Source organism: Cricetulus griseus, chromosome 7, assembly GCF_003668045.3.
Source record: "Cricetulus griseus strain 17A/GY chromosome 7, alternate assembly CriGri-PICRH-1.0, whole genome shotgun sequence".
In the NCBI taxonomy this organism is placed as follows: domain Eukaryota; kingdom Metazoa; phylum Chordata; class Mammalia; order Rodentia; family Cricetidae; genus Cricetulus; species Cricetulus griseus.
This window is the reverse complement of record NC_048600.1, coordinates 84,910,813-84,934,909: the sequence shown is the minus strand read 5'-3', so window position 1 is coordinate 84,934,909 and position 24,097 is coordinate 84,910,813. Positions and strand designations below refer to the sequence as shown.

The 24,097-nt window shown below is 45.6% G+C and overlaps 1 protein-coding gene and 1 pseudogene across 1 annotated transcript in view; both read left to right on the top strand.

Annotated features, from left to right (window-relative positions):
* The first annotated feature begins 447 nt into the window (after positions 1-447).
* Positions 448-24,097, top strand: part of LOC100756703 (NACHT, LRR and PYD domains-containing protein 1a-like) — a 43,431-nt gene continuing 19,781 nt past the window's right edge. Inside the window, exons 1-8 of the mRNA XM_027426858.2 lie at positions 448-1,431; positions 3,459-3,882; positions 6,323-6,418; positions 13,468-15,118; positions 18,615-18,785; positions 19,531-19,701; positions 20,876-20,965; positions 23,024-23,115. Coding sequence (XP_027282659.1) covers positions 3,747-3,882; positions 6,323-6,418; positions 13,468-15,118; positions 18,615-18,785; positions 19,531-19,701; positions 20,876-20,965; positions 23,024-23,115 — 2,407 coding nt within the window. The 5' untranslated portion in view covers positions 448-1,431; positions 3,459-3,746. The remainder of the gene's footprint in view (positions 1,432-3,458; positions 3,883-6,322; positions 6,419-13,467; positions 15,119-18,614; positions 18,786-19,530; positions 19,702-20,875; positions 20,966-23,023; positions 23,116-24,097) is intronic.
* LOC100773963 lies at positions 9,342-10,677 on the top strand (annotated as a pseudogene).

Below are 24,097 nucleotides of genomic sequence, written 5' to 3'. Positions count from 1 at the left end.
GAGAAGGGAAGAAGAGGAAGGATGCAGAGGTCATGAGGGAGCAGAAAGGTTGAGTCAGGTGAAGAATAGAAGAAGGGGTATGTGATAGGTAGAGTTTTAGTTGGGGGGGTGGTTGGGGAGGAAGGGAGGGAGAAGGGAACTGGGATTGTCATGTAAATCAATCTTGTTTCTAATTCAAATTTTAAAAAATGATAAAAAAAATAAAATGGTGAAGCCAGTGCACAGGCCCTGAGGTGAACACATTCCTGGTGAGTTCAAGGAATGTGGAGCAGTAGGAAGGTAGAGCAAAGGACACATAAGAGACTGAGAGAAGAGAGAGAAACAGGGTCTAATGACACAAAAAGGCAGGGTGGGGTGAGTCAGGCCAAGCAGAGTCTTGTGACCCAGTGCAAGGGAAGGGTGTTTCACAATAAGACAGAGAGGATTGTAAAAGAGAGGTCAGGTTATTTAAACTAAATTTACATATTAGATTGTGATTCTGACTTCAAGACAGAGAATATAAAGCATCAAGTGGAAGAGTTAGGAAGCTGTAGCAGAGACCCAGGATGCTGGCTGGACCAGCAGTCTCCTTGGGCACAGTGAAAAGAGTCAGATTACAGATCTGATTAAGAGCCAGTGTGAGGGCTGGAGAGATGGCTCAGAGGATAAAGCAGTTGCTCTGCAAGCATGAGGACATGTGCTCTGACCCACAGCATCCTCACAAATCCCTGCTGGGCGTGGCTAAGGCTTGTAATCCCAGAGCTCAGGAGTGGGAAGCAGGGAGTACCCCCAGCTGGGTGACTAGCTAGACTAGACAAATCCATAAGCTCTCAGGCCAAAAACATGCACACACATGTGACTCCACATACACACAAACATGCACACACAGCACACACACACAGACAGAAAATAAAAAATGAATAAAGTGTTAATGGGAATCACAGACCAGATTTGAGGTTTAGGAGAGTCCGGGAGTGAGAAATGACCCAGGGTTAGGAGCCTGAGAGCCACTTCCTGAAATGAAGAGCCTGTGGGCCGGGCAGCCTACAGGGAGGAGAGAGACTGCAGAGATCCACAAATCTGGGAGATCCGGGAGCTACTGCTGAACTCCTGGAACCTGTGGCAAACCTGGGAGGCCCCACTTTAGTAGATGAGGGAAGTGAGGCTCAGACATGAGTTCTGACTCAGGAGGCAGAGGTCTCTGCAAGAATGGAGGAAGCGCTCAAGCCTGACTCCTCCCTCAGCTCAGACACCAGCACAGACTTCACAACAGGAAACTAACTGCATAATGTTGGACCTCAACCCCCAGGATTCAGAGAAAGAACTTCTGCGCAGACTCTGATGCCTGGCTTCCTGGAGGAGCCAGAGTCTCTTTCACTTTCACAGAATAGTATTTCTAGCTGAGGAGCCTTGGCCAGGGACACACATCAGTGAACCCCGAGGAAGAGCAGGGTGAGTAGTGGGACCAACAGACTCCACCAAACCATTTGAGTAGGAAGATAAGTGCTGCCCTGACTGCACTAAGGCATACTGTGGTCCACATAGGGACTCATCTGAGAGCCGGGGATCAGGCTCCAGCCCCTGCTTGAAGACTCTAATGGCCAACTCTAGTGGGTGGGAGGTTGCTGGCTTCACCTGCATGCTTCATGTGCCTGCTCCTGTCATAATCTATCCTGCACCCTCCTCTCTCTGGCCTGACCTGAAGCTGCAGGAGTAAGGGTTACTAATAGTGTGGTTTTAAGAGGGAAGATGCAGAATGAGAAATAAAGAAAGGTAAAGGCAATAGCTGGGAGCAGCAATTCCTGCATGATCTCATGACTTATGCCATGCAAATGTATTAAAAATTACAGCCTCGTATAGGCTATTTGCAAGGGAAGGTCAGCACAGAGCTAAGTCAGAAAATGTTTGCAACAATAACAAGATCCCTCTGACACTGCTGATAGCCACACCCCAGGGGGAAGTGTTGGGTCCCCGGAAGAAACAACTTCAATTCCTGCAGGGCACTAGCTCCAACATTAGACCAGCCTCACCAAGTCCACTCCTGGACATGGACACAGATCTAATGTTCTCTTAGTCCTTTCATCAGAGCCTCTGAGAAAGCCTTGGGTCAGCCTAGCCCCCCACACTTGTCCATGTGGCTCTTTGGTTTTCTCTGAGTAAACTGACCTTCCAGCTTAGTTGTCTCTGGATTTTTCCCTCTGTGTGGTGCCAGGAACAGGAAACTTCTAAAGATTCCTTCATAGGACTTATTCTGAACTCAGCCTAACCTCTTGAGTCCCCCTCTGGGTTGCTTCTCCCCACTGCCCCTTCTGTCACAGTGATGGCTGAAGGATGGATCTCCTCAGAGTGGGACAGTAGAGAAGGAGGAAGATGAGGAACATGGAATAGTGAGTGTCCTGCACATTCCATCCCTGCATCCTGCACCCCTGTCTTCCTATCCCCTCATGCTCCTGTCCCTGTAAACCCAACACCCACTTCCTCCATCCTCAACCCTTCCCCCTTGATTAGCATCCTCTAATCCTCCCAGCTGTCATGTTTCATGTCCTGCCTCCTTCCATCCCTTGCTTTCCCATCCCTACATTTCCCCACCCTCCATTCTTCAATGTCCACCTTCCCACTCCTCCTCTCCATCACTTTCCATGGCTATGCCTGAGCCAGGTGTTTGATGCTGTGATTCTCAAAGTTAAAGAGACATAGCTCTCCTGTCTGCTGCTAGTGGTGGGAACTGTGCTCTCCACTAGGAACAGTGCTGCTTCTGCACCAACAAACCCAGGCTGGTTGAGAGGGCCAAAGACTTTTAACTAAGGACCAGACAGTGATTTAGTGACAGGCATCTTCCTAAGGATGGGCTTTTTTCCCCCTCCACTCTGTCTCCTCCCCTAGATCTCTCCATTCCTCTTTATCTTTAAGTGCCATTTTCACCCTGTCCTTTAAAAGTTTCATACAAGTTCCTCCTGGATCAAATCATGGCCATCACATTACACATGAGGACAATGGCTACCCTTAGGTTAGGGGCTCACTGGGTCTTCTGTCTTCAGTCTGAATTTACTCTCTATAGCCCAGGTCTATTAGCTGTTTGCAAAGATTTCTCCAGGAGAAAATGGTGACAGTCACAGAATCCACTGCAGTAGATTGAACTCCTTTCCTGGTTCATGAAGTCAACCCAACCTTTGCCCCATTAAGCCCTAGGGACAGAGCCTAGCCCCACCTTCATCATCATCCTCCCACAGAAAGTAGACAATGAGAGAATAAACTCCCCTTCCTTTCATCAGCCCTCAGGGTCAGATAAATGACCTTAATGACCAAAAAGAAGAAACTTTAGACAAGCTAAATGCCCCCCCACACACACACTCAGTATAATGATAAGCACACTGCCTGACAGGAGAGGCAACGCAATAGAGAACATCTGCTGACATCATTCACAAAACTATAAAAAAAAAAAAACATCCACTGATAAACCTTCCTCTTCTGCCCTGCAGAGCTCAAGCCCCTACACCTGGACACACAGCCTCCAACCCCAGGAGAGACCAGAGTCCTTCATGTGTTCTGATCACAGGACAATCTGTCCCTATAGATGCTGCTCTGCCCTTTCTTTATTTCCAGCTCTCCTCCATCAATCCTGATCAAACACCCTTTACCAAAGCAGAAACAGCTGTCAGAGACAAGAAAGCCCTGGCCTCCTGTTTGGAGCAACAACAGAAGGGAGAAGTAGGACCAGTGTGAGCTGCACAGCCAAGCATCATCTGAGGTGGTAGAGCCATGTCACCATGGAAGAAGCTCAGTCCAAGAAGGTGGGTGGCACTGAGGAGACTCAGCATAAGGGTCAACAGGCCTTGGACCCCACTGATGACAATTGGGAGCTGCAGAGGATCAAAATTGGGGCAGCGAAGGACTTGATACTAAGTAAGTACAATAAGGACCCCAACCACAACTACTGTGACCCTTCGTCACCACTGAGTCCTCCTGCCAGGTTTCCATGCACATGCTAACCTCTGTCAGAAATACTCACAAGCCCAGGAGAGTCTGGACCCAAGAGGCATGGCAGAAACCCCTAAGGGAAACTTAGCACCCCACCCTCTTCACCAGGAGTGCATCCTCGGGCCCCTGGGGAGGAGCACTCTGAAGCTGGAGTAGTGGGGTGAGACAGGCATTCAGAATGCCCTCTGAGAGGGGTGAGCACAAGTTCAAGCCAGCTCCCAAAAGAAGCGTTTGGTGACACTTGAATTGCAAGCCCAGACTTTAGAGCTGGACAGAGGCAGACTCCAGTCATGGCTCTACCACCTTGGACAAGTCACTTTAGAGCCCTCAGCCTCCATGTCTCCATCTGGGAAACAAGAAGAGGGCAAAAGCCTGTTTCCTTGGGCTGTGGGAGTAAAGTGATAATTCACATTGAATATAAAATAGCACAATATTGAATTAATGTTCCAGAACTGTAAGTACAAGTCCATGCAATTGCTGCTACTGTTATCATTGTAGTTTGCAACTCTGTGGGACAGAAGCTCAGAGCCCCACATGAGGGATCTGAGGCTCACAGAGAAGACTAGAGACTCCCACTGAGGACTAGTGCAGAGACAGGACAGATGTGAGATCCATGGTCCCAGAGCAGGACCATTTCTCAGCAGAAACTCTGAGAGCATCATTCTTCCCACGTGACTGTGAAGAAGGCTGTGAGTGTGAGCAGGGAGAACCCCAGGCTTGCTCCCCTGACTCCTACTTCTGTCTTTCTGACAACCACACAACTGTTTCCTTCCCAGAGCCCATTCTTCTTCATTTCAGGCTCAAGGTGCAGGGGCACTTAACAAGGAGTCCCTCAGCCAGGGCATCTCACCAGAACTACTGGGCTTTGGCCATGAATCTCAGACACTCAGATGAGAAGGAAGGATCTGGTTAAATGGGAACCTCGCCAGTCTGTGTGTAGAAATAAAGAAAAGCTGAGCTGGCAGCTGTGGATGAGACTTCCAGGGCACATAAATGGTAGTTCTTCACCAGTGAGCCCCCACCTGTATGAAGACCTGAAATAAGAGACTTAAATGGAAGGGCAGAGCAACCGTGGTGGAGAGCTGAGAGTCACAGGCTAGAGACGTTCCCTGTGGGCTCTGCAGGGCTGAATTGCATTTGACAGGAGGGAAACCTAGGGGGTCAGCAACGAGCCTAGCCAAACTGGCACCCAGAATTTAGCACAAAATAGTGAGTGGGCACTGAAAATCCCAGGGAGGTCCTGGAACTCTAAGAAGTTCTAATCCCTTAAGATGGACCCTGAAAAGAGGGTGGCTCTTGCCTCATCTTCAGCCAGTGTCTTCTAGTGACTCCCTTATCTCAACTTACCCAGGCCAGCCCCTTGCCTCTTCCTTTTCTCAAGAATCAAAGTAGCCACCTCTCTCCAGTACACAATGTGTAGAGGGAGAGGTTAACTTGTCCAAGCTCACAGCAAATAGGGACAGACACGGGGCTGCAATCTAGAACACTCAGTGCCTGGGAAATCGGTGACTTCCCCTTCATCCTGCTGCTACAGTGCGAAAGTCCTTCCTAATATGTTTCCTTTCAAAGTTCATTCTCCCTACCCCACATTAAGCTTTGGAAACATTCACTACCAAATCAAAAACCATTGCCTTCTGAGGCCACACTGATTTCACTTATTGTGTGACAAGAAAAAGCCATTCCACCATCTGAGGATATTAAAGCTCATCTCACACAGCTTCCTGTTGTCCCCCTCCATCCTGAGCTTCCATGCTCGTGTCTCATTGAGTATCAAAACTGCACTTTAAAGATGCTCACCCCCCTCCTTAGGATGTACTCAGATACTGTCAGCTATCATTTGAAAAATCCGCCTAAGCCCCCAAGACATTTGTCAGAATCTATACCTCATAGACATTATATCCACCTAGAGGTTTTAGATCTAATGCTAAAAAAAAAATCATAAGGCTTCAAAAAATAAGATTACTAGCTGGTCATGGACAAATTCTTATAATCCCAGAACCTGTGAAATTAATGCAGGAGGAGTCTGAGCTCAAGGCCAGCCTGAACTACACCATGAGATCCTATCTATCCCTGTGAGACAGAGAAGCTCAGAGACCCACATGAGGGAGCTGGGGCTCAGAGAGGAATGGAGATTCACACAAGTACAAGAGAACACAGACACAGGTGTGTGAAGATCATGTTCCCAGGGCAGGACTGTTTCCCTGCAGCACCTGTAAGAGCATCCTTCTCTCCAGGAGACTGTGGAGAAGGGTATGATGGTAAGGAGGAAGGACCCCAGCCTTGCCACCCAGCTACTCCTACTGCTGCCTCTCTGACAAGCACACAACAACTTTTCTTCCTATAGCCTGTTCTTCATCATTTCCAGGATATACGAGACCCTACATGGATCCCTTTATTGACGAATACACCTCAACAATACTGAGGTCAGGCCATGAAGATTGGAGATCAATGACAATATCAGGTAAGGGGTTTGTTAAGTGGGCACGTATGAGTCCGGATTCAGAAGCCAAGGTAAGCTGAGCTGACAGCTGTGGATGAGACTCCCAGGGCACATAGATGGTAGTTCTTCACCAGTGAGCCGCCACCTGTATGAAGACCTGAAATAAGAGACTTAAATGGAAGGGCAGAGCAGCCATGGTGGAGAGCCAAGAGTTACAAGCTAGAGATATTCCCTGTGGGCTCTGCAGTGCTGAAGTTGCATTTGACACAAGGGGAACCTGGAACCCGTGGGGATCAGCAGAGAGCCTAGCCCAAGTAGCACCCAGAATTCAGCTCAAAATATGAGTGGGAACTGAGGATCCCAGGAGCCATGCAGGTTCTGAAGCTCCAAGAAGATCTATTCTCTTGAAGTGGACTCCGAAAAGAAGGTAGGCTCCTGCCTCAGCTTCAGCCAGTTTCTTCTACTGACTTCTCTCACATTCACTTACACAGGCCACATCCTTGCCTCGTCCTCTTCTGAATCATCAAAGTAGCCACGTCTCTCCTGTGCACAAAGTCTAGACAGAGAGGTTAATTTGTTCAAGTTCATAGAACATAGAGACATATGCAGGGCTGGAATTTAGGACAATGGGATCCTGAGAAATGATTTCCTCCTCCTTCATCCTGTTGCTGCTCTGTGAAAATCCTGTCCTACCTACACCTAACACTTATCTTTCTCTTCAAAGTCCATTCTTCCCACCTCACATTAGGTTGTAGATGCCTGAGATCAAGAACAAACTGAACTACATAATAAAACCTATTTAAATGTATTAATCCAGGGGTATTAATAATTCATCATGTAATTGTGACAAAAAAGCAATTTAAAGTAGAACATGTTTATGTTGTTTACAGAGCGAGAATTTAGTCTTTCATGACAAAACTCTATAGCTACAGCGACTGAAACATCTGGTCATGTTGTGTTTAGTTGGGAACAGAAGGAGAGGAATGCTTGTTGACGGAGTTTCTGTTCCACCTGGTCCCACAGCCATTTAGCCACAAATAAACACACAGAGTCATATATTAATTATAAACTGTTTAGCTGATGGATTAGGCTTCTTACTGGCTAGCTATTTCTCTTAATTATTAACCCATAACTATTAATCCATGTATTTATACATGGTCTTATCTTACTGGAGAATGTCGGGACCTGTTACTCCTTCGGCAGCTATGCGCCATCTCCTCTGACAGTGTCTCTCCACATCCTCTCCCAGAATTCTCCATGTCTGGTAGCCCTGCCTATACTTCCTGCCTGGCTACTGGCCGATCAGTATTTTATTCATCAACCAATAAGAAAAACATATATACAGAAGAATATCCCCCATCAAATGCTGGTGCTCAGCTCAATTTTTTCTTTTTATTGGGTCTAGGACTCCAGGACTCCAGGCCTTAAATAGTGCCACCCACTATTAAGGTGGGCATACCTCAGTTAACCTAACCTATCCCTACATGTCCTCCCAGGGACATTTCTGCTAGGTGCTTTGTTTCTGTGACATTGACAATACTAGCCCTCATGCCATCTCACAGGATGTAAGTGTCTGAAGCACAACAGGTGTTGGGGAACTGGCCATTTCTTCCCTGTTCTTTCTCACTGGAGAAGCTATACTCACACCTTCACCAAGCCTTTACAGCCACATCCCCAGACCATGAATTTCCAGGCCAGGAATCACCCATCAGAGGGGTTGTCTGAGACTGGGAACCTCCTCCCAACCCCTAGCACAGCATTCCAGCTGGAGGTTGAAATTCACTGCTCAGGTGAGATGAGCTCCTTAAGGTGACACAAAGTTGTGAGAAAGACTCAGTCCCCTGGGGAAATGTGCACAGGCATAGCACCCAAAACCTGGAAGCCCTTGGCACCACCCTAGAAATCCTGCCCCTGGAATCTCACTGCTGGGCAGGGCACTACTACCACCACGTTCTTGGAGTTGAGGACAATGTCTGCTCCAGCCCAAGAACACAGCTGGCTCTCTGGGCAGGGAACTGGCAGACACGAGAATCCCTTAGCACAGGACCCCTCATCACTCACTTCCCATTGGTCACAGGGTCATCAGGTGTTTGCTGAGCACCCACTCATGTGAGCCCCTGTGCTCAGGGCTTCACTCACTTCTCACTTGTGCTTAAACCTCACAAACACTTTTGAGAGGAAGACGGCTACTGTACCTTGGGGACAAGTAGAACAGGGCTTAGAGATGTGAAGACTCACAGTAGAATGTATTCAGTCATTTCACACCTCTGTCTTCCTCTCTCTGACATCAGAGCAACGAGGGCAGCTACTCTAAAGCCAGGGAAGTGCAGGCCTTGAGTGCCAAGGGCCTGACCTTGAGCAATACCGCCTCTCTGCGGTAGACGATGCCACCTTCACAATCTGAGCTACACTTGAAGAAAAGCATTCCTTCTATTGCCAGCTTGCAGTAAGCTTATAGAATCCAGGGCCTTAAAATATGACCCAGGCTTGAAGGACATCAACTGACTTAATCAGTCCCACCACTCCCCATTCAGAACAGGAAGGGAAAAAGAAAAATAGGAAAGACTTGAGGCATCTATAGAAGCATACAAATTAAGTAGCATCTGTGTAATACAGTAACCTTGGAAACAAAAACAGCAACTATGAAGCTATGAGGAGTAAGAAGTCACTGTAACTGAACAGCTCATTGAATTAGAAGTTCCTGGGTGATATGGAAATGGCTTCTCTATTAGATATTATCAATTACAGGATGAATTATAGGACTACACCACCATGCCCAGTGGTTTTGGTTTTTGTTGTTTATTTAGAACATGTATATTAAATTATAGTTCTGGAGTCTGGAAGTCCAAGTAGAGACTATGACTGCTCAGCTTAAAAAAAAAAAAAAAAAAAAAAAAAAAAAAAAAAAAAAAAAAAAACTAGGCTTATACCGTGTGGCCAGCAACATTAGCTAGCGCTCGCTAACTAAAAGGAAAGCAACAGACTACAAGAGACTGAACTATATCTGCCCCTATTTCCAGCAGACTCATACTCAAATTTTGCTCACAAAAATATCTGGGAAGATTTTATTAGTCTTTTTTAAAGCTAATACAAAATTATAGCAAAAAAAAAAAAGGAACCTGAACGTTAGTAACACAGCTGGAACAATCCTGATGGGAGCAGTGAAAGAAGAGATTTAATTTAGTTGATTTTCTGTGGTTGTTGGTTGTTCACTAGACTCATGGTGATGGAAGCTGCACGCTTTTCCAAAGGGACCGGGAAACTGCAAGAGGTCTGGTTCTCCAGGCAGCATTCTGACACAAGCCAGGGGATCTGGGGATCTTGGCACCATCTCGAGATCTGTGTGGGATCCTTTTGATGGATGTGCAATGCTCAATCATACATCTGACAAAGACTGACAAGAAGGAAACATGTTTGTCTCCAAGAGATGTTTCTTTATGAAGAGATGTGGTGCCACCCAGTTACTGAAAGCACTGGCTCCCCCACTGAAACTTGCTAGGGATTACAGTAGGTTTGACTCGATTCAAAGCTTCTTTTATTCTCTTAAGAATTTCATGAAGCCTTCTCACCAAGGGTACTCACACAGAAATTTCCAGGAAGAAATCAAGTTTCTTAATGCAGTTTTTCCAAATGGAGCATCATGTTGTATGGGACATACAAATTCTGGCTGTTGGTACTGGTATACTTAGCATTTCCCAGAGAACCAAGTAATCAATCAGCCAGATCAAACCCTGGCAATTCTGATGAGTGAGCTTGACCCAGCAATTATGCACCAGTTCTACATGAAAGATGGCGTGACTGCAAAGATGTCACTCATGAGAGTGGAATTCATGATCCCATACCAAGCTCTGTCATGGATGCCACACTGTTCAATCCTTGTGGCTACTCAGTGAATGGAATGAGATCACATGGGACATATTGGCCTATTCACATCACTCCAGAACCAGAATTCTCTTATGTTAGCATTGAAACAAACCTAAGAAGGACTTCCTATGATGACCTGATCAAAAAGGTTGTGGAAGTCTTCGAGCCAGGAAAATTTGTGACCACCTTGTTTGTTAATCAGAGTTCTAAGTGTCAAACAGTGCTTTCTTCACCCCCAGAAGAGTAAAGGTTTTAAACATCTTGATTGCCAGAGTGCTATGTTCAATGATTATAATTTTGTTTTTACCAGTTTTGCTGAGAAGCAGCAACAACAGCAGAGTTGATTAAGGAAAATGGAGAAGAGGCTGGAGAGATGGCTCAGGAGTTAGGAGCACTGCCTGTTCTTCCAGAGGTCCTGAGATCAATTCCCAGCAACCATATGGTGGCTCCCAACCATCTGTAATGTAGTCTGGTGCCCTCTTCTGAACTGCAGGGACACATGCAGGCAGAACACTGTATACATAATAAATAAATAAATAAATCTTTTAAAAAAGAAAAGAAAATGGAGAAGAAAAATGCAAAAAGAGAAAACACACAGAAGGTGCTGGCTGCTTTCTAGATGTTGATAGCGGGGGCCACGTTCTTCATAACCACTACCATGTGGTTGCAGAAAGCCCTGGGTGCAATCATTTTGAAGTGTATGCGTTATTTTATCAAGGAGTTAGATATCTTGCATGAATGTTCTCTTCTGTGTTTAGGTGTTCTAGGCCACCCTTGCTGTGGAATTGAAGTGCATGTAAAAAAGAACTTTGATTGCATGAATCTTTTTAATACTTGTGAAAATGATTCAGTTTCTTTTATGTACAGTGTAATACTGTACAAAATCCCCCACAGACAGGGCTTTTGTCCTCATTAGATGCTGGCCTCAGCCGACCAGATGCAACTGTTTTATTAAATTGCTGCTGGAGTTTTTACATCTTTACCTCCACTTTCTAGAGTATATTCTCTACCAATGTTTTTCAAAACCAATTTTTACTTCTTATAGGTATTTTGTTTTGGTTTGGTTTGGTTTTTCGAAACAGGGTTTCTCAGTGTAGCTTTGGAGCCTATCCTGGCACTTGCTCTGGAGACCAGGCTGGCCTCGAACTCACAGAGATCCGACTCTCTCTGCCTCCCGAGTGCTGGGATTAAAGTTATGCACCACCAACCCCCGACTCATATAGGTGTTTTATGCAATGGTGATTAAAGGTTTTCTTCCATAAGCTGAGTCCTTGCAAGAAAATGCTGATTCCAGTTACTGTTTTGTGTGCTACCATTTTAATAGTTGTTCCTGCATTCATAATTCAATGACTGACTTTTTTTCTCTCACCAACTGTGTCCTTCCCTCTCCCCTTATCTCATCACCCCCCCCCCATTAAATCAATACACTGTTACACTGGGCTTACATAATAATCTTGTACCCCAGCTAGAGGGATTTTGATGATGGTCCCTGGCTTAATTTTTTTTTTAAGATACAAGTATGTGATCTCCTTATTGGCATGAACTGTGAAATGAAGGTGAAGCATTATAATGAGTTCACAGGCCCGAGATGAATGATAATTAGGTGTTTATTGGTGTTAGTGTTTCACAGATAACAGCCAAGTAACTACTCAAAGGATACAGACCTTGCCTCCCCGATGCTATCTGCAAGGGTCTTCCTTCCCCACTCCTCTACCTTAAACCGGTCCGGTCCACACCTGTAAAAATGCCCAAAGGGCATGGACACTAGTTCACAGGCAAGATACTACTACAGTGAAAAATAAATGACAAAACTGAATGTATCAAATAAAAAGAATTCAGTCTCCAGGGATAATTAGCAGGGAGAACCCATTTAAAAAAAAATTCATGGAAACAGTAGGCTATGCAGTGCACTTTAATTAACTTTAATGGAGTGCCTGCCATGCTTTCACTAACTTATTAATTAGTGAGTGACAGGAGGAAGTCCACTAAGTCAAAGCAAATATTTGATCCTGCACATTCTGACCCCAGTATATGCAATAAACACTTAACCTATTGCCACCAATTTCTACTAATGGAAATTTTGACTCCAAGGAGAATATGTGGAGTTTCCGTCTGTGACTTAGAAGTTGCATAGGTTTTATTTGGGTTTTTGTTTTTTGTTTTTTGTTTTGGTTTTGGTTTTGGTTTTGGTTTTTGGAGACAGGGTTTCCCTGTGGCTTTGGAGGCTGTCCTGGAACTAGCTCTTGTAGACCAGGCTGGTCTCGAACTCACAGAGATCTGCCTGCCTCTGCCTCCCAAGTGCTGGGATTAAAGGCGTGCGCCACCAACGCCCTGCAGAAGTTGCATATTTTTTGTGATGCATGTGAGCTGTTCTGACTTCACCTGTTCCTGTGTGGCCTTCTTTTACAGGGTGTTCACATAATCCAATGAATGACTGCCCAGAGTGAGGACTCTCTGGGTTACTCAGCCAGGTGTTAATGTTCATACATCACAAAACAACACAATGTTCTGAAATAGTTAAGGGGACTAGAATTACAGGCTTTCAAGGATCGTCATGTTCATGGCATTTGCAGATATTGTGGGATCTAAACAGCGGGAAGAAGAGCAAAACAGACTGAATTTCCTATTGCCCTTGTACTGTTTTCTTGGTAGTTTCTGGACTGATCAGTGATGTTTTGTTCCTTCTGTATTTACAGTGAAATAAATTGTAAGTTAGCATTTCTAAACATAGAACCTACTTGGTTTGGAATCAAGTGGTTGGAACACTGGATCTTTACTTTAAGCATGCTACTGATTGGACGCTTCTCCGGAGAAGCCTCCAGTCAGCTTTATCTGTTTGATTCTGTACTGAGCACAACACCTAAGTTTCAAACTGCCATTTGGAGGAACAGTGCTTATTTAAGCTGGTTTTTGTAACAAACATTTATAATTATCTGGTGTGTGGGTGAAGGCCATTCAAGATTATTATAGGTCAAGTGACGATTTAAACGAGAGCCTTCTATTCTAAAGCTCTCATTATTTGCACTGCACTGTTCAGGATATCCCAGCACCCACAATCAGTCTGTGGTACAGCTTAGACAGATGCCTAAATTCATCCAGCCATTGAAGGGTGGAAGTAAAAAAGAAAGGAAAGAATCAAAGAACAAACAACTCTACTGCGTACACTTATGTTCCACCTTTCTTCCCTAATCTATGATTCATTTCAGACAGGTATCACATTGAAATAAGAGAGAATCTTTACCACACTGAGTCCTGGAAGACAAAGGATTTGCTCCAAAATTTCACAAAGCTACTACTTCTGCAAAAATCCTATCCAAGAAGGTGGGAGACCTTGGTCAGGAAAAGCTGGCATAAAAGTAAAGGAGAGGAGAGAGGGCATCTGATTGAAATCCAAGACTTATTTCACCCAATTCCAGACACCCAGGAAGAGCCTCAGCTAGTCATATTAGAGGGAGCTGCTGGGATTGGGAAGTCCATGTTGGCCAGGCAGGTGAGGAGAGCATGGGGGGAAGGCCAGCTCTACAGGGATCACTTCCAGCATGTCTTCTACCTCAGCTGCAGAGAGCTGGCCCAGTGCAAGCAGCTGAGTCTGGCTGAACTCATAGCCAAAGACCAGGCTGTGCCCTCAGCTCCCATCAGGCAGATCCTGTCCCACCCTGAGAAGCTGCTCTTCATCCTGGATGGCATAGATGAGCCAGCGTGGGTCTTGGAGATGCAGAATCCTGAGCTCTGTCTGCACTGGAGCCAGCCACAGCCAGTGCCTATGCTGCTGGGCAGTTTGCTGGGAAAATCCATTCTGCCTGGTGCTTCCTTGCTGCTCACAGCTCGGATCACAGATCTAAGGAAGTTCATTCCTTCTTTGAGGCAGCCACGTTGGGTGGAAGTCCTGGGTTTCTCTAAGTCTGGACGGAAGAAATATATCTACAAATATTTCACAAAGAAAAGAGAGGCAATTGCAGCTGTTAGCTTGGTTAAATCAAACCCAGTGCTCTCAACACTGTGCATGATTCCCTGGGTGTCCTGGCTGGTCTGCACTTGCCTGAAGCAGCAGATGGAGCAAGGGGGAGACCTCTCACTGACCTCACAGACCACCACAACCCTCTGCCTAGAATACCTTTCCCAGACTCTTCAAGGTCGTGCCCTAGGAACCCATCTTAGAGAGCTGTGCTCACTGGCTGCTGAGGGGATCTGGAGAAGAAGGACCCTGTTCAGGGAAATAGATCTTCAGATCCGAGGGTTAACTAAGGATGTCATTGCCTCTTTCCTGGTGATGGGTATCCTGCAAAAGCATCCTCGGTCTCGGAGTTACAGCTTTGCCCACTTGTGTCTCCAGGAGTTCTTTGCAACCATGTCCTACATTTTGCGTTATGAGAGAAGTGGTTATGTGGGAAATATTGTAGGACGACTGAAGGAATTATATGGAAGACATGACTTGTGCGAGGCACCTACCATGGTCTTTCTATTTGGTCTTTTGAGTAAACAGGGAATTAGAGAAATAGAGAAGATCTTTACCTGCAAGTTGAGTTGGGAAGCAAAGTTGTACCTGCGGTGGCACATCCTAGAGGAAACCCTTTGCCATCAACCATATTCTCTGCGTTTACTCCATTGTCTGTATGAGATCCAGGATAAGGAGGTCCTGACAGAAGTGATGCACAATTATGAAGGAGCAAATGTGCATGTCCCAGTGGATATGGGACACCCAGTGTTCCAGACAAATGTGAAGCACCTGGTGGTCCAGACAGACGTGGACCTCATGGTGGTCACTTTCTGCATTAAGTTCTGCCTCCATGTGAAGAGGCTTCAGATGAATGGTTGCGAACAGCAGGGACCAATGCTGACGGCCCCCACGATGGTTCTGTGAGTATCCAGACACAGCCCTCTCTCCAGCTTCCTTGTGGACTCCATGAGCACACATGTTCTCAGCACCAGCAGCACTCTTAGCTTGATCCAGGGCAGCAGGATACAGGTCACCAGTGCCATCTGACTGCTGAATCTGACCATCTTTCTCTACTTGCCTCTGTGTGCTATGCATTGGGGCTATGAGCTTTTATCTCTCCCTGTGTCTCAGTGAGGACCACCCACCTGCTTTGATTCAAATCTTCACACTTCACAAGGTTCAAATGGCCCACAATTACTGGTACTCTCTCTTAGCATATTTTATCTATGAGAAACCACTCATTCAGCTCCTGCACTCACCATCCCATATCCCCAATGACAGTGACCTTATCCCTAAGGTCTTCCTGCTAACACCTCAGGAGGCATATGTGTGACTGTCCTAATATTTTCCCTGCCCAGATGACTTCCTTGTATGTGTCAATGAAAATGACATGTCCCTGGCGCTCCACCTAAAGGATTCCTAACTTCCCATCAATCTCAGTGCCAGTGTAAATCTCTCCTTCCAGGTTTTCCCTACCACTGTGCAGAAGTGGTGACCCAGTATCAGTGTGTGTCTCTCCTCTCTAGATGATTCATTAAGCACTGATTTTATGTCAAGCCCTGCCAATCAATCACAAGAGGAAAACTTCAGTTGCTGCCCTGAGGATTTCAACACTAGGAGAGAATACAGCCACATACTCTAATTACACAGGACATGACTCATACTTGAGGACTTTGTCACCAATCTGAACACAGCAAGAGCCCATGTGAAAAACAAATAACTTAAAAGTAGTGGATCAAAGGTTAGAGAACAGGAAGAGGATGGGGAGAGGAGGGAGAATGAATCAAGGCTGTCTTCTCAGGTTACTAAAGAGAACAAATGTAATCAAGCTGTGTTTCACACATACAGGAAGTGATCTAAATGACTCTCATTTTAAATTAATAGGATGGACTAATAAAAACATGCTTGCTATAGAAGAGTGAGGATTTATCAATTATCAAAACAACAAAAATAAATATCCTCCAGAATTCCATTCCTCAGAGAGGACAACAATAAGAATTGGGATAGATGAGCTTGGTCATGCACACCTGTCTTCCCAAACTCAGAAGTCTGAGACAAGGAAGGAAGTCGCAGGCCAGCCTGGGCTACATAGTGTGACACTGTCTCAAAATATCAGGAACTAAGGATGTTACTCATTTGGTAGAGAGATTGCCTTGTGTGCCGGTTAATTTTCTTTTGCTGTGATAAAACACAATGGCCAAGGCAACTTACAGAAGAGTTTATTTGGCCTTATGTTCCAGAGGGATCAGGGTCCATTATGGCAGAGGGAAAGGATGTGACTGGAGCAGCAGCTGAGAGCTCATTCTAGAACCACAGGCAGGAAGCAGAAAGAGTGCACTGGAAATGGCTCAAGTCTTTGAAATCGTAAATCCTACCCTCAGTGACTTATTTCCTCCCACAAAGCCACATCTCCTAAGCCTCGCCAAAGAGTGCCACCACTTGAGGACCAAGCATTCAAATGCCCATGACTGGGTAACATCTCATTCAAAACACCACACCTAATAAGCCCAAGACCCTAGGTTTTACCCACAGCATGAAAGAAAAAATGCAATATTCCCTTTAATCTTTTCTCTATATACCTTAATATGAGAACACTGAGTCATAAACCTCTTTTATCTTATATTCACATTTATTTTCTTAATGAATCAAGGCTGTCTTCTCAGGTTACTAAAGGTCTAGTACGATACCATTCTAAATAGCTTTCTGATATTGCCTAAGGAGAGTACCTTGGTGAATTGGATCATTTTTCTGTTCTTGGCCAGTATAAGTTGTTTCTTGGTGTCTATGGTTACAATAGAAAAGTGAGCTTTGAAGGGTCTTGATACAGATGTTGCAAGTAGAGTGGTCTGCTTTGGAGCTTCAAAAGAATTCTGAGTAAGCACAAAGACCAGTTAGGGCAAGAAAAACAAGGAACACAAGTTTGCTTGCAGATGACAGTAGCCTCAGGAGCCTGGGGTCAACCCCATGGAAAAAAGGAAAGGCATTGACTGCCAGTGGGAAAGTAAAATTGAGGGGCAAAGTCAGACAAGGCAGGGACATCCGAAAGGAGGCCATTGCACACAAGGAAAATGAGTGGACCTTGGCCAAAGTCAAGGAATCAAAAATGGCAAGATGAGCAACTTCTGTATGTGTGGCTCATAATGGCGCCTCATGTTCTTTGAATAGCACATTCTGTAGTTCCATTTTCAGTCAGTGCAAATACTAAACATGTATCAAAACTGCCATCCTTTGAAAGCTCTGCAGGTGGTTCAGCATTTGAGACCACTTGCCGCTCTTTCACACAGATGGATCACAACCACTGTCAACTACTGTCCCAGAGGATCCAATGCCCTGCTTCTAGCCTCTGCAGGCTTCTACACACATGTAACGCACACAGAGAAGCAGCATACAAACACACATATAAAGTAAAGAATAAATGAAGCTTTTTAAAGGGTTAGCATTTGGTTTCTTTAACATTCTTTGATTTTGCAAAGTTAAAACATCATATACTTTCTGTTTCAGCCAAGGTTGGCCATTTCTAATCTATGTTTTGAGTGTGTTTCATTGTTTTGTTTGGAGTGTTTAGGATCAAATGTTGCACACACCAGGCGTAAAGTTACTTCCAGCCCCTTCAGATTTGTAGCTTAGGCTGGCCTAGAATTCACTGTTCACCTGCCTTTGTATACTTCATTTCTAGCATTAAAGGAATGCGTTATCTGTATGAGTGTCCCTGACTGTCTGCCTTTGTCTCTCTGTGTATATCTGTCAATTTACTTCTCTGTCTCCTCTGCCTCTCTCTGTCTCCTTGTGTGTCTCTGTCTCTCCATGTCTCTACCTATCTCTCCACTCCCCATCCTCTTGAAAAGACATAGGGGACATGTGAATCAACATATCTGTGGTGTTTATAGCCATGTTTATAATCGTGCTCAACATCCCATCACACAGTTGTCCTCAACCCCTTCTCCCAAGTTCTCTTCCCATCTCCCCTTTCCAGTTTTCTTTTATGAGACTCTAGAATTGTGTTCCAAAGAAGAGCAGGTACATTCACATAAAAAGGGAAGACGGCTACCTGAATTACCAGGCCCTGTGCTGGACACTATCGACTAAAAAGAAAATATGTCATTCACCGGTTCACACCCTGTGGGACACCTAGACTGAGTCAGAAAGAAACACACAAAATAAACACACAGCATGCTATGGTAAGGATTTAGATGAGGAACCACCCAGAGGAGAGGATCCAGATATTGGAACATAGAAGCTGGTGAATCCTGGGGATGGCATATGCAGGCCTGGTGCTCAGGCAATAGAAACCTAGTCTCTGTTGTGTGGGGCTGTGCACCTCAGACCATGCACACATGATTCATTTCCCTCATACCTTCTCTCTCTCTCTCTCTCTCTCTCTCTCTCCTTCTCTCTGTTTCTGTCTGTCTCCCTCAGGTCCAGGTGGACCCCAATCACTAATGCCAGTTGGCAGGTTCTCTTTTCCACTCTTGAGTTCACAGGAAGCCTGGAGGAGCTGGACCTAAGTGGAAACCTACTGAGCTGCTTTGCACTGCGGAATCTCTGTAGGACCCTGAGATACCCTGGATGCCATGTAAAGACACTGTGGTGAGTCTACACATGATGGGTTTTCTCCTGAAGTAGGGATGGATGGCAGGAAAGCAAAGGCAAAAGCTAGTCTAAGGTGAGGCTTGGTATTCATCAAATATTCACCAAACCCTCTTGATCACACCTGTAACAGAGGTCAGAATGTTATGATAAACAAATGGATTCTGTTCTTGGGGATCATGAGAGACCGACATACAACAAAGAGCCCCACTCGCTAACAACAGACTCATGAGGTGTCCAGTGGAGGAAACTTCCTGAGGAAGGGACTGACTAGGAGAGCTGAAGAACACAGAGACAAAGTGAATCCTGGGGAGGGCAGAAGCTCCCGGCCCAGGGAACGACATCTCCCCATTTCCTCCTTCTCTCTGCTCTTGTAACCAGCCTTCTACTCTGTTTCTATAGAGGTCATCTTTACTAAAATTTCACATGACAAGTGAGATCATGTCCTATTCTATGGCTGATGAATGTCACTTCAGATGGCTCTTGAAATAGACCAGTGAACTGTCCTGGGCCTCGTGGAGCTCTGCCATGGCCAGTCAGCAGAGCCATGGTCCTCAAGCTGTATTCCACTGGTACTGCTGCTAGGCTGTGGGGAGCATGGAATTATCCACCCAGACTAGAAAAGGCACTCCAGAGAGCTAAGCACTGCTAATACAGCATGCCAGGGCTCACAAAGGGAGACCTGAGCTCAGTTCCCAAGAGCAGTGAGCTCTGGAGAAGCTGATGGTGAGCATCTCCCACGCAGGCTTGTCAACTGTGGCCTCACATCCAGACACTGTGAGGACCTGACCTCAGTGCTCAAGGCCAGCTCCAGCCTGACTGAGCTCGACCTGCAGCTAAATGACCTGGGTGACCGTGGGGTGAAGCTGCTGTGTGAGGGGCTCAGGAATCCTGCCTGTAAACTCACAATCCTGAGGTAAGTAAGACCCAGGAATTCCCTCTGGGGAGGAGGCAAGGGAAGGGCCACAGGTGTGTTACTGGATGACAAGACATAACAAAAGGGGACAGATAATACATGAATAGCCTGACTCCTGACCAGCGGTGCCACTTACGCCCTAAGACTTGGGTAAGTCGCTTTCTTCTCTAGAACTCAGTCTCCTCATCTATCAAATGGAATGTCACACCCACCTCATGGATAGTAATGACACAACATATACATTTGTAAAAACAAAAATGATACCAGGAGGTAGCTGGGCATTGTACAATCATTTGCATTAGCAAGGCTATTATCCTAACAGACTCCCAGGTTTGCCTTACTCCAGGACAGTGCTTCAAACATTCATGAATCCATACATGCATTCACATTAGGCCCCTGGTCCAAACCCCAGGGAAACAATCAAATACCCATGGCTCTCTCCTCCTGAAGCTGTGTGGAAATAGAAAGACATAGGTCACCTGTGAGCTGTGATTCAGTATTGACAAGCTCTGCTGAGTGCTGTGGAGTCGACAGTATAGTGAGAATGCAATGCTGTGAGGGGGCCTGCTTTATTGAATGGCCCAGGGGGCTTCTCCAAGGTCTGATAGAGAAACAGGGCTTGGTTGGGCCAACCTGGAGACAGTAGCCCAGGAAAAGGCAGAGTTGGAGAAAGCTCTGGAACAGAAAGTGGCTGGAGCCTTGGATGGGCATGGGATTTCACTAAAGGAGCTTGTGGAAATACTCTGTCCAGAATTCCTAATGGGGATAGGGCCATGACCTCCAGCCACTAGGAATACTGGTAGCTACTCTGTGGCTCTTTGTCAACCTGAATCCCCTCATCTATTGTCATGTTACCTTTCCTAGGACAGTCTGTTTCCAATGACTGGCCTGTGTGGTGGGATGTAAAGGGCCACCCCTCATTTCAGTTCTGGAAAGTTCCAAAGGTCTTCACCCAGGATTCAGATCATCCTGCACATGACTGTGCCATGGACACATCTCCCTCTGCTCAGCCTGCTGCTCTCCATCCTTTGTCCTGGTTTTGGCTCAAGAATAAGCCTTAATAAGGCTCCTCACTGGCTCCATATACAGACAACAGAGTCCAGGATCCTGGACCCTGAAGCCTCATGATCTTGTGGTGGATCCCAGAATAAGCAGCCCTTTCTTGTGCTTGCAGGCTGGACCAGGCTCCTCTCAGTGACCAGGTGATAATGGAGCTCAGGACCCTGGAGACAGAGAATCCACAGCTGCTCATCTCCAGCATATGGTAAGGGTGGACACAGAACTCCTACTGGTCAACCCAGGCTCTATGTGGCTGCTCCAGAGCTGAGATGGGAAACGGGTCCTGAGGTGATAGGAAAGACACACAGAACCAGGAAGAAACCAGGGAACCACAGTAACCAAAGTGAGGAAAGGTTCTGTGTGTTGGGAGATTGTATGATTTTTTTCCTTTTTTAATAAAAATAGAATCATATAACATGCCTATATAAGTTCTTCCACATAAAAAAAAAACAGTATATGAAAGGTGAGTTAGTGGTTAGTCCTCTGGGTACAGCAAGTGTGACAATGGTAGCCACCAGGAAACCCAAACCACCGGGACAATGAAAACAGAACCACACTTAAGAAAGACACAGTAAAACTCTTAGAGAACAAAAACCATTATGGGTATCACTGTCCCAACTCTAATGTGTACATACACACAGGATTATGTGCATCACACACACACACACACACACACACACACACACACACACACACACACACACACACACACACACACACTGTACTATGGGATATAAAGCCTCAGGACAGGAAAGTTATTTTCCAACTCTAGGGACTGTGCTGAAGCCCATGTTCTCACAAGTTAGTCAATTTCAGTTCATGACCATGAATTTCTTCTGCCCTTAGCTTCCTAGCTGTCATGCCACATGTTAAACCAAGGGTTCTATAGATATAGGATGGCTATCCATTCACTGATTGAACATTTTTGCAAGACCCACTGTGCATCATACACTATTTTCGGATCTGAGGGCACATCAGTGAACAAGGAAGACATGGCCCATAATTTGCTATCACTGTATACCAGCAGAGGGGATACTTGTGTACCCAAAGTCCATGGAATTGTACCAGAGAACCCTAAGAGTGAGGCGGTGGTCTTTCTTACCTCATCCAAAGCTGAGGTGAGCTCTCAAATGAGAACTGTGTGGTTGATGCAAGAAGAAGAAATTTCCAGGCAGAGGTAGAGGATGAGGAAGCAGAGAGAGCAGCTCCACTGAGGGACAGGAAACCAGAACAGATCATCTGTTCTCCCTCGCCATCACCATCACATCCACAGAAATGCAGGTTCTCAGGCCCCACTTAATCCCTGGTGACTCAGAATCTCTAATGGAACAGCTTCCTTCACTGAGCTTTCTGATTTAGCAGGCCATCCAAGTGACATTTTAACACAATGATTTGAGAGCCACTAGTATAGATTTGAGCAGGAAAGGGTGACACAGGAGGGCCTGGCGGATGATAGGAGTCACAGAAAGAACTATGAACTTTCTGTTTCTCCCCAGAGGAAATGAGAGGCATTCCATCACCTTAGCCATGAAGGGCATCTCCACCCATTTTTTATGGTCAGAGGATGCTGCAGTGATTCAAGACACTGCTTGCTCCATTCTGGGACAAGGATAAAATCTGCAGAGGGAGAGAGTATAGAACAGAAAGTAGAGAAATTAGAAATTACAAGGTACTGTATAGGTGATTGGAATTTAGGGTGAGTGATTATTTATTTTGTGCAGCTATAACACATTGACAGTAGACACTTAATAAAAAGAATTGAGATTATTTCTTTCTGGGTACAGGGAAGGGCCAAGGCAGGGATCCTGCTTCTAGAGAAGCCCATCTTCCTGTTCCATCTGATTGGGCAGCAGGGAAGGCTGAGAGTGTGAAGCCCAGCAGTCTTTAATGACGAGTCCTGTCGGGCCACAGGAATCCACTCCTGTGATGATGACATTAATCCCTTCATGAAAGCAGAACATTCATGACCTCATTGAGTCTTATCCTGCATCCTATCAGCACTGTGACATTGGGGGTTAACTTTCTAGTGAGTAAACATTGGGGAGCACATTCAAATTAAAGCAAAGAAAAAGTTGAGATGAACTTGTTGAGGCAACATTGATGTCCAGGAAGACAGGGGCCTTCACGGAGTTCTGTTTTAGGGAAGCAGCATGGGACTGAGTTCAAATTCAGATGAGTTGGATTTTATGTCAGAATATCATGTACACAGTCCTGTTTTCCTGTTTCTCCTGACATCTGAGGGAAAAAAAAAATCTGTGTCTAGGAAGCCCCATGTGATGGTCCCTACTAAGAACCCAGATGGAGAAGAAATGGGTGATAGCCTGACTTCATTCAAGCATCAGAGACTACAGTCAGGTATGTGAAGGGTTCAGACCCAGAACTTCATGAGTCTATACTATAGGATGAAGGAGAATCTTCATCATCATTTCTCTCTTTTTATATAAAATCATTTTATTTCTTTCTTTTTATTTATTTGTTTCTTTTTACATTCCAACCAAAGTTTCTCCTGGCTCCTCTCTTCAAAGTTCCTTACCCCCATCTTTTCCCTTCCACCACTCTGTTTGCTCCTCCTCCACTGTTTCTCTTCAGTTACATATAGGCAGGCGTCCCATGGATATCAGACAGTCATAGTATATCAAGTTGCAGTGAGACTAGGCACCTCTTTTTTAGTAGGGCTAGATGAGGCAATTTGGTAGGAGGAATGGGTTCCAACAGCAGCCAACCAAGTCAAAGACAGACCCTGCTCTCACGGTTAGGAATCTCACACAAAGACCAAGTTACACAGCTGTTATATAGAGAGAAATGGCCTAGTACAGCCCCATGCAGGCTCCCTAGTTGTCTGTTCAGTCTCTGTGAGCCTCTATGGACCCAGGATAGTTGGTTCTTTGAGTTTCTTTGTGGGTCTTACAATCCTTCCTCCTCTTCTTCTGCAGGATTCCCTGAGCTTGGTCTAATGTTTGGCTGTGGTTCTCTGCATCTGTTCCCATAAGTTGCTAGATGAAGCCTCTCTGATCACAGTTGGGCTAGGCACAAAACTATATCATTAGGAATAATTTTATTGGCATTTTTGCCATTTGTGTTTGGTCCTATCCTAGGTCTTTGGGGTATCCCACTTCTGGTTCTTGGCCCTCAGTAGGGAGCTCCCTTTCAGGGTACAGGTCTCCAGTTGTGCCAGTCATTAGTTGATCACTCCCGATGTTTCTGTACCATTTTTACTCCAACACAGCTTGTAGGCAGGACAAATTGTAAGTCAAAGGGTTTGTGGCTGGCTTGGTGTCCCAGGCCCTTCACTGGAAGTCTTGCTTGGTTACAAGAGATGGCTGATTCAGGCTCCTAT